At 41.6% G+C, this 10553-nt stretch overlaps 1 protein-coding gene across 1 annotated transcript in view; it reads left to right on the top strand.

The window, feature by feature from the left end:
• The window catches only part of LOC128659653 (flap endonuclease 1), a 78257-nt gene extending 71604 nt beyond the window's left edge, over positions 1-6653 (top strand). Inside the window, exons 4-5 of the mRNA XM_053713226.1 lie at positions 4653-4798; positions 5923-6653. Coding sequence (XP_053569201.1) covers positions 4653-4794 — 142 coding nt within the window. The 3' untranslated portion in view covers positions 4795-4798; positions 5923-6653. The remainder of the gene's footprint in view (positions 1-4652; positions 4799-5922) is intronic.
• Positions 6654-10553: the final 3900 nt, after the last annotated feature.

Here is a 10553-nt window from a genome sequence, read left to right on the forward strand (position 1 = left end):
AAAAATAAAAAAATAATTTACAAACATTATAAAAAGATTACAACAATTTTAAGCTAATTACACCTACTCTAAGCCCCCTAATAAAATAACAAAGCCCCCCAAAATAAAAAAATGCCCTACCCTATTCTAAAATACAAATAGAAAAGCTCTTTTACCTTACCAGCCCTTAAAAGGGCCTTTTGCGGGGCATGCCCCAAAGAATTCAGCTCTTTTGCCTGTAAAAAAAAACATACAATACCCCCCCAACATTACAACCCACCACCCACATACCCCTAATCTAACCCAAACCCCCCTTAAAAAACTAACACTAAGCCCCTGAAGATCTCCCTACCTTATCTTCACCACGCCGGGTTTCACCGATCCGTCCAGAGGAGCCTCCGAAGTCTTCATCCAAGCCCAAGCGGGGGCTGAAGAAGTCCATCATCGGGCTTAAGTCTTGATCCAAGCGGGCGCTGAAGAGGTCCATCATCGGGCTGAAGTCTTGATCCAAGCGGGCGCTGAAGAGGTCCATCATCGGGCTAAAGTCTTCTATCAAGCGGCATCTTCAATCTTCATCCATCCGGAGCGGAGCCATCTTCTTCCAGCCGATGCGGATCCATCCTCTTCTACCGACGCCTACTCGCCGAATAACGGTTCCTTTAAATGACGTCATCCAAGATGGCGTCCCTCGAATTCCGATTGCCTGATAGGATTCTATCAGCCAATCGGAATAAAGGTAGGGAAATTCTGATTGGCTGATTCAGCCCGATGATGGACCTCTTCAGCGCCCGCTTGGATCAAGACTTCAGCCGGATGATGGACCTCTTGAGTCCGATGATGGACTTCTTCAGCCCCCGCTTGGGCTTGGATGAAGACTTCGGAGGCTCCTCTGGACGAATCGGTGATACCCGGCGTGGTGAAGATAAGGTAGGGAGATCTTCAGGGGCTTAGTGTTACGTTTATTTAAGGGGGGTTTGGGTTAGATTAGGGGTATGTGGGTGGTGGGTTGTAATGTTGGGGGGTATTGTATGTTTTTTTTTACAGGCAAAAGAGCTGAATTCTTTGGGGCATGCCCCGCAAAAGGCCCTTTTAAGGGCTGGTAAGGTAAAAGAGCTTTTCTATTTGTATTTTAGAATAGGGTAGGGCATTTTTTTATTTTGGGGGGCTTTGTTATTTTATTAGTGGTCTTAGAGTAGGTGTAATTAGCTTAAAATTGTTGTAATCTTTTTATAATGTTTGTAAATTATTTTTTTATTTTTTGTAACTTAGTTCTTTTTTTATTTTTTGTACTTTAGTTAGTTTATTTAATTGTATTTATTTGTAGGTATTTTATTTAATTAATGTATTGATAGTGTAGTGTTAGGTTTAATTGTAGATAATTGTAGGTATTTTATTTAATTAATTTATTGATAGTGTAGTGTTAGGTTTAATTGTAACTTAGGTTAGGATTTATTTTACAGGTAATTTTGTAATTATTTTAACTAGGTAGCTATTAAATAGTTATTAACTATTTAATAGCTATTGTACCTGGTTAAAATAAATACAAAGTTGCCTGTAAAATAAATATTAATCCTAAAATAGCTACAATTACACCTAACACTACACTATAATTAAATTAATAACCTAAACTAACTACAATTAATTACAATTAAATTAAATAAACTAAAGTACGAAACCCCCCACACTAAATTACAAAAAATAATAAAATAATTACAAGAACTAATTGCACCTACTCTAATCCCACTAATAAAATAAAAAAGCCCCCCAAAATAATAAAAATCCCTACCCTATACTTAATTACAAATAGCCCTTAAAAGGGCCTTTTGCGGGGCATTGCCCCAAAGTAATCAGCTCTTTTACCTGTAAAAAAAAAATACAATACCCCCCGACATTAAAACCGACCACCCACACACCCAACCCTACTCTAAAACCCACCAATCCCCCCTTAATAAAACCTAACACTAACCCCCTGAAGATCACCCTACCTTGAGGCGTTTTCACCCAGCCGGGCACAAGTGGTCCTCCAGAGGGGCTGAAGTCTTTATCCGATCCGGGCAGAAGAGGACCTCCAGACGGGCAGAAGTCTTCATCCAGGCGTCATCTTCTATCTTCATCTATCTGGAGCAGAGCGGGTCCATCTTGAAGCCAGCCGACGCAGAGCATCCATCCAGACCGACGACTACCCGACGAATGACGGTTCCTTTAAATGACATCATCCAAGATGGGTCCCTTGAATTCCGATTGGCTGATAGGATTCTATCTGCCTATCGGTATTAAGGTAGGAAAAATCCTATTGGCTGATGCAATCAGCCAATAGGATTGAAGTTCAATCCTATTGGCTGATCCAATACTGTTCCAATCAGCCAATAGAATGCGAGCTCAATCTTATTGGATCAGCCAATAGGATTTTTCCTACCTTAATTCCAAGATGGTGTCAAGGGACGAAATCTTGGATGATGTCATTTAAAGGAACCGTCATTCATCGGGTAGTCGTCGGTCTGGATGGATGCTCCGCGTCGGATGTCTTCAAGATGGAGCTGCTCCTCGTCGGATGGATGAAGATAGAAGATGCCGCATGGATGAAGACTTCTGGCCATCTGGATGTCCTCTTCTGCCCGGATCGGATGAAGACTTCTGCCCCTCTGGAGGACCACTTCTGCCCGGCTGGGTGAAGACGTCTCAAGGTAAGGTGATCTTCAGGGGGTTAGTGTTAGGTTTTATTAAGGGGGGATTGGGTGGGTTTTAGAGTAGGGTTGGGTGTGTGGGTGGTGGGTTTTAATATTGGGGGGGTATTGTATTTTTTTTTACAGGTAAAAGAGCTGATTACTTTGGGGCAATGCCCCGCAAAAGGCCCTTTTAAGGGCTATTTGTAATTTAGTGTAGGGTAGGGATTTTTATTATTTTGGGGGGCTTTTTTATTTTATTAGGGGGATTAGATTAGGTGTAATTAGTTTAAAATTCTTGTAATTATTTTATTTTTTTCTGTAATTTAGTGTTTTTTTTCCATACTTTAGTTTATTTAATTTAATTGTAATTAATTGTAGTTAGTTTAGGTAATTAATTTAATTATAGTGTAGTGTTAGGTGTAATTGTAACTTAGGTTAGGGTTTATTTTACAGGTAAATTTATACTTATTTTAGCTAGGTAGTTATTAAATAGTTAATAACTATTTAATAACTATTCTACCTAGTTAAAATAAATACAAAGTTGCCTGTAAAATAAAAATAAACCCTAAACTAGCTACAATGTAACTATTAGTTATATTGTAGCTATCTTAGGGTTTATTTTATAGGTAAGTATTTAGTTTTAAATATGAATAATTTATTTAATTGTAGTAATTTTATTTCGTTTTATTTAAATTATATTTAAGTTAGGGGGGTGTTAGGGTTAGGGTTAGACTTAGGTTTAGGGGTTAATACATTTAATATAGTGGTGGCGACGTTGTGGGCGGCAGATTAGGGGTTAATAAATGTAGGTAGGTGTCGGCAATGTTAGGGATGGCAGATTAGGGGTTAATAAAATGTAACTAGTGTTTGCGAGGCGGGAGTGCGGCGGTTTAGGGGTTAATATATTTATTTAAGTATTTGCAATGTGGGGGGGGCCTCGGTTTAGGGGTTAATAGGTAGTTTATGGGTGTTAGTGTACTTTGTAGCCCTTTAGTTAAGAGTTTTATGTTACAGCGTTAGCCCATAAAACTCTTAACTACTGACTTTTAAATGCGGTAGGAGTCTGGACAGGAGAGGGTGTACCGCTCACTTTCTCCAAGACTTGTGATACCGGTGTTAGGAAAATTACATAGAAAAGAAAGGATACGCAATTGACGTAAGGGGATTTGCGGTATGCTCAAGTCGATTACAAAAAGTGAGCGGTAAACCTGTACTTGCCAGACTCGTAATACCAGGGACCTCTCAACGCTGCTTTTTAAGGCTAACGCTAGACTCGTAATCTAGGTGATTGTGTGTATATTTAAATATATATAATAAACTCTCCTTAGAATAACAATACTGTAAAATAGTTATCCAATTCTATAGATTTATAATTATAGAATTATTTTTCACCACCAATTATGAAAAATGTTAGTGACTGTGTGTGTGTGTGTGGGGGGGGGGTACTGTAAGTGACTGTGTTTGGGTGGGGGGGGTTTACTGTTAATGGCTGTTAAGCATGTGGGGGGGTAACTGCTAGTGACTGTGTGTGTGTGGGGGGGGTTACTGTTATTAACTGTGTGTGTGTGGGAGGTTACTGTTAGTAACTGTGTGTTTGTCGGGGCGTTTACTGTTAGTGATTGCGTGTGTGTGGGGGGTTACTGTTAGTGACTGTGTGTGTGTGGGGAGGTTTACTGTTAGTGACTGTGTGTGTGTGGGCATTACTGTTAGTGACTGTGTGTGTGTGTGGGGGGGCATTACTGTTAGTGACTGTGTGTGTGGGGGCGTTACTGTTAGTGACTGTGTGTGTGTGGGGGGGGGTTCTGTTATTGACTGTGTGTGGGGGGCTACTGTTAGTGACTGTGTGTGGGGGGTTACTGTTAGTGACTGTGTGTGGGGGGGTTACTGTTAGTAACTGTGTGTGTAGGAGGTTAGTTATTGTGCGTATCTGTGGGTTACTGTTAATGACAGTGTGTGTTGTGTGATGCGGTACTTACTGTAAGCTGTTACTATTTGTTACACTTACAGGAAAATTGATGTCAGACTGGACAAGCTTTGTGCAAGAGGACAAAGCAAGAAGCGTAAACATGTCACTGCACCTGTCAGTCCCAGCAGCGACAAGCAGAAGAAGATGACTTATTACTATGCTGTCAAGAAAAGTGTCACATGAGGAGGTGAGAGGTGCATTGTACACCCCTATGCACATACAATCCCCCTGCACATGCTCACCACCACATGGGCATACAAACACCCCCCACACATACACTCACCGCCCCTGCACATACACACACTACAACATGCAAATACGTACACCCCCCCACGCATGCACACACCGCGCCCACACATGCACACAGCCCCCGCACATGCACAATGCCCCCACACATGCACATACACTCACTACAACATGCACATACGTACACCCCCCACGCATGCACACACCACCCCCACACATGCACACAGCCCCTGCACATGCACACCACCACATGCGTATACAAACACCCCCCACACATACACTCACCGCCCCTGCACATACACACACTACAACATGCAAATACGTACACCCCCTCACGCATGCACACACCGCCCTCACACATGCACACAGCCCCTGCACATGCACACCACCACATGCGCATACAAACACCCCCCACACATACACTCACCGCCCCTGCACATACACACACTACAACATGCAAATACGTACACCCCCCACGCATGCACACACCGCGCCCACACATTCACACAGCCCCCGCACATGCACAATGCCCCTGCACATACACATACACTCACTACAACATGCACATACGTACAACCCCCCCACGCATGCACACACTGCCCCCAAACATGCACATACACTCACCGCCCCTGCACATACACACACTGCAACATGCAAATACGTACACCCCCCCACGCATGCACACTGCCCCCACACACGCACACAGCCCCCGCACATGCACACTGCCCCCACACATGCACATACACTCACTACAACATGCACACTGTCTGTAAAACATTATTGTGTGCACAGTTGTGATGCTGATATATACTGTCTGTAAAACATTATTGTGTGCACAGTTGTGATGCTGATATATACTGTCTGTAAAACATTATTGTGTGCACAGTTGTGATGCTGATATATACTGTCTGTAAAACATTATTGTGTGCACAGTTGTGATGCTGATATATACTGTCTGTAAAACATTATTGTGTGCACAGTTGTGATGCTGATATATACTGTCTGTAAAACATTATTGTGTATTTAGTGTCCTGTTACACTGTTTCCTTTTATTTCTTTGTGAAGGTCTCACTAATTGGGGTCATCAAAATCATTTTCCAAACTGGGCCTCTGAGCCGCACCATGACTGGGGACCTGATTTCCTGAGCTCACAGAGGCTGGAGGTGGCTGTGTCCCAGAACATGTCACTAAGGACAGACTGATGACTTTATTGGTATTGGCACAAGTACCGGTTCATTCAACTGGGACCCGGTTCCTTTGTGCGTTCCCTGTCCTGTGTAAATGTTTCTGTCTATTTGTTACACTGTGTCCTTTCTTTGTCACTGGTCACACAAGGTCACCCAATGCTGGGTATGGAGATTTTTTTAGCTAAATATATTTTTAGAACAAAAAGCTTTGTGTATAAAGATTGTATTGATAACAAAGCTTACAAAACTCGTCTGAAGGCTGTTTAGATAAAGAGAACTAAGACCTCTGGTTCGGATGCGAACGAGAATACAACTGCAAGATAAGAAGCGCCCATGCTCTGATGCACTGGGGGTAATTGACAAAACTTGCTCATGGCTGATTGGTTGCAAATGCTCGTGCAAGGATAAATGCAAGCAGCGAATGCTACCTCGCTCCCTGCAAGTTCAGGCAGCCTAAGAACCTTGTATCTCTGCCTATAATAAACGGGTCTTTAGATTATAAAATAATGTATCTGTTTACCAATATTATTGTTATTTTCTGCAAATCTTGTGTTTAAATTTTATACTGAAAGAAAACCTTGTAACAATGTAAATAAATAACACAGCTTATACCGTGGTGGATGTAAACTCTTTACATTGTTTTATTACCTTTAATAGTCAAAAAGAAAGATACAGAGCCAGCATGAGACAAAATGAGTGTTAGAGATATACACAACCAGAGTGAGACAAAGAGAGATATACACAACCAGAGAGAGACAAAGAGAGATATACACAACCAGAGAGAGACAAATAGAGATATACACAACCAGAGAGAGAATGAGAGATATACATAACCAGAGAGAGTGATATATATACATAACCAGAGAGAGTGAGAGCTATACATAACCAGAGAGAGTGAGAGATATACACAACCAGAGAGAGTGAGAGATATACACAACCAGAGAGAGACAAAGAGAGATATACACAGCCAGAGAGAGACAAAGAGAGATATACACAACCAGAGAGAGACAAAGAGAGATATACACAGCCAGAGAGAGACAAAGAGAGATATACACAGCCAGAGAGAGACAAAGAGAGATATACACAGCCAGAGAGAGACAAAGAGAGATATACACAACCAGAGAGAGACAAAGAGAGATATACACAACCAGAGAGAGACAAAGAGAGATATACACAACCAGAGAGAGACAAAGAGAGATATACACAACCAGAGAGAGACAAAGAGAGATATGCACAACCAGAGAGAGTGAGAGATATACACAACCAGAGAGAGACAAAGAGAGATATACACAACGAGAGAGAGACAAAGAGAGATATACACAGCCAGAGTGAGACAAAGAGAGATATACACAACCAGAGAGAGACAAAGAGAGATATACACAGCCAGAGAGAGACAAAGAGAGATATACGCAACCAGAGAGAGACAAAGAGAGATATACACAGCCAGAGAGAGACAAAGAGAGATATACACAACCAGAGAGAGACAAAGAGAGATATACACAGCCAGAGAGAGACAAAGAGAGATATACACAGCCAGAGAGAGACAAAGAGAGATATACACAGCCAGAGAGACAAAGAGAGATATACACAACCAGAGAGAGTGAGAGATATACACAACCAGAGAGAGACAAAGAGAGATATACACAACCAGAGAGAGACAAAGAGAGATATACACAACCAGAGAGAGACAAAGAGAGATATACACAGCCAGAGAGAGTGAGAGATATACACAACCAGAGAGAGACAAAGAGAGATATACACAGCCAGAGAGAGACAAAGAGAGATATACACAACCAGAGAGAGACAAAGAGAGATATACACAACCAGAGAGAGACAAAGAGAGATATACACAGCCAGAGAGAGACAAAGAGAGATATGCACAACCAGAGAGAGACAAAGAGAGATATACACAACCAGAGAGAGACAAAGAGAGATATACACAGCCAGAGAGAGACAAAGAGAGATATACACAACCAGAGAGAGACAAAGAGAGATATACACAACCAGAGAGAGACAAAGAGAGATATACACAGCCAGAGAGAGACAAAGAGAGATATACACAACCAGAGAGAGACAAAGAGAGATATACACAACCAGAGAGAGACAAAGAGAGATATACACAACCAGAGAGAGACAAAGAGAGATATACACAGCCAGAGAGAGACAAAGAGAGATATGCACAACCAGAGAGAGTGAGAGATATACACAACCAGAGAGAGACAAAGAGAGATATGCACAACCAGAGAGAGTGAGAGATATACACAACCAGAGAGAGACAAAGAGAGATATACACAACCAGAGAGAGACAAAGAGAGATATACACAACCAGAGTGAGACAAAGAGAGATATACACAACCAGAGAGAGACAAAGAGAGATATACACAACCAGAAAGAGACAAAGAGAGATATACACAACCAGAGAGAGTGAGAGATATACACAACCAGAGAGAGACAAAGAGAGATATACACAGCCAGAGAGAGACAAAGAGAGATATACACAACCAGAGAGAGACAAAGAGAGATATACACAACCAGAGAGAGACAAAGAGAGATATACACAACCAGAGAGAGACAAAGAGAGATATACACAACCAGAGAGAGACAAAGAGAGATATACACAACCAGAGAGAGACAAAGAGAGATATACACAACCAGAGAGAGACAAAGAGAGATATACACAGCCAGAGAGAGACAAAGAGAGATATGCACAACCAGAGAGAGTGAGAGATATACACAACCAGAGAGAGACAAAGAGAGATATACACAACCAGAGTGAGACAAAGAGAGATATACACAACCAGAGAGAGACAAAGAGAGATATACACAGCCAGAAAGAGACAAAGAGAGATATACACAACCAGAGAGAGACAAAGAGAGATATACACAACCAGAGAGAGACAAAGAGAGATATGCACAACCAGAGAGAGACAAAGAGAGATATACACAACCAGAGTGAGACAAAGAGAGAAATACACAGCCAGAGAGAGACAAAGAGAGATATACACAGCCAGAGAGAGACAAAGAGAGATATACATAACCAGAGAGAGTGAGAGATATACACAGCCAGAGAGAGACAAAGAGAGATATACACAACCAGAGAGAGACAAAGAGAGATATACACAACCAGAGAGAGACAAAGAGAGATATACACAACCAGAGTGAGACAAAGAGAGATATACACAACCAGAGTGAGACAAAGAGAGATATGCACAACCAGAGAGAGTGAGAGATATACACAGCCAGAGAGAGACAAAGAGAGATATACATAACCAGAGTGAGACAAAGAGAGATATACATAACCAGAGTGAGACAGACAGAGATATACACAGCCAGAGAGAGACAAAGAGAGATATACACAACGAGAGTGAGACAAAGAGAGATATACACAACCAGAGAGAGACAAAGAGAGATATACACAACCAGAGTGAGACAAAGAGAGATATACACAGCCAGAGAGAGACAAAGAGAGATATACACAACCAGAGAGAGACAAAGAGAGATATACACAACCAGAGAGAGACAAAGAGAGATATACACAACCAGAGAGAGACAAAGAGAGATATACACAACCAGAGAGAGACAAAGAGAGATATACACAACCAGAGAGAGACAAAGAGAGATATACACAACCAGAGTGAGACAAAGAGAGATATACACAGCCAGAGAGAGACAAAGAGAGATATACACAACCAGAGTGAGACAAACAGAGATATACACAGCCAGAGAGAGACAAACAGAGATATACACAGCCAGAGAGAGTCAAAGAGAGATATACACAACCAGGGAGAGACAAAGAGAGATATACACAGCCAGAGTGAGACAAAGAGAGATATACACAACCAGAGTGAGACAAACAGAGATATACACAGCCAGAGAGAGACAAAGAGAGATATACACAACCAGAGAGAGACAAAGAGAGATATACACAACCAGAGAGAGACAAAGAAAGATATGCACAACCAGAGAGAGACAAAGAGAGATATACACAACCAGAGAGAGACAAAGAGAGATATACACAACCAGAGAGAGACAAAGAGAGATATACACAACCAGAGAGAGACAAAGAGAGATATACACAACCAGAGAGAGACAAAGAGAGATATACACAACCAGAGAGAGACAAAGAGAGATATACACAACCAGAGAGAGACAAAGAGAGATATACACAACCAGAGTGAGACAAAGAGAGATATACACAACCAGAGAGAGACAAAGAGAGATATACACAACCAGAGTGAGACAAAGAGATATATACACAACCAGAGAGAGACAAAGAGAGATATACACAACCAGAGTGAGACAAACAGAGATATACACAGCCAGAGAGAGACAAAGAGAGATATACACAACCAGAGAGAGACAAAGAGAGATATACACAGCCAGAGAGAGACAAAGAGAGATATACACAGCCAGAGAGAGACAAAGAGAGATATGCACAACCAGAGTGAGACAAACAGAGATATACACAACCAGAGAGAGACAAACAGAGATATACATAACCAGAGAGAG

This window comes from Bombina bombina, chromosome 5 (genome assembly GCF_027579735.1).
Source record: "Bombina bombina isolate aBomBom1 chromosome 5, aBomBom1.pri, whole genome shotgun sequence".
NCBI lineage: Eukaryota > Metazoa > Chordata > Amphibia > Anura > Bombinatoridae > Bombina > Bombina bombina.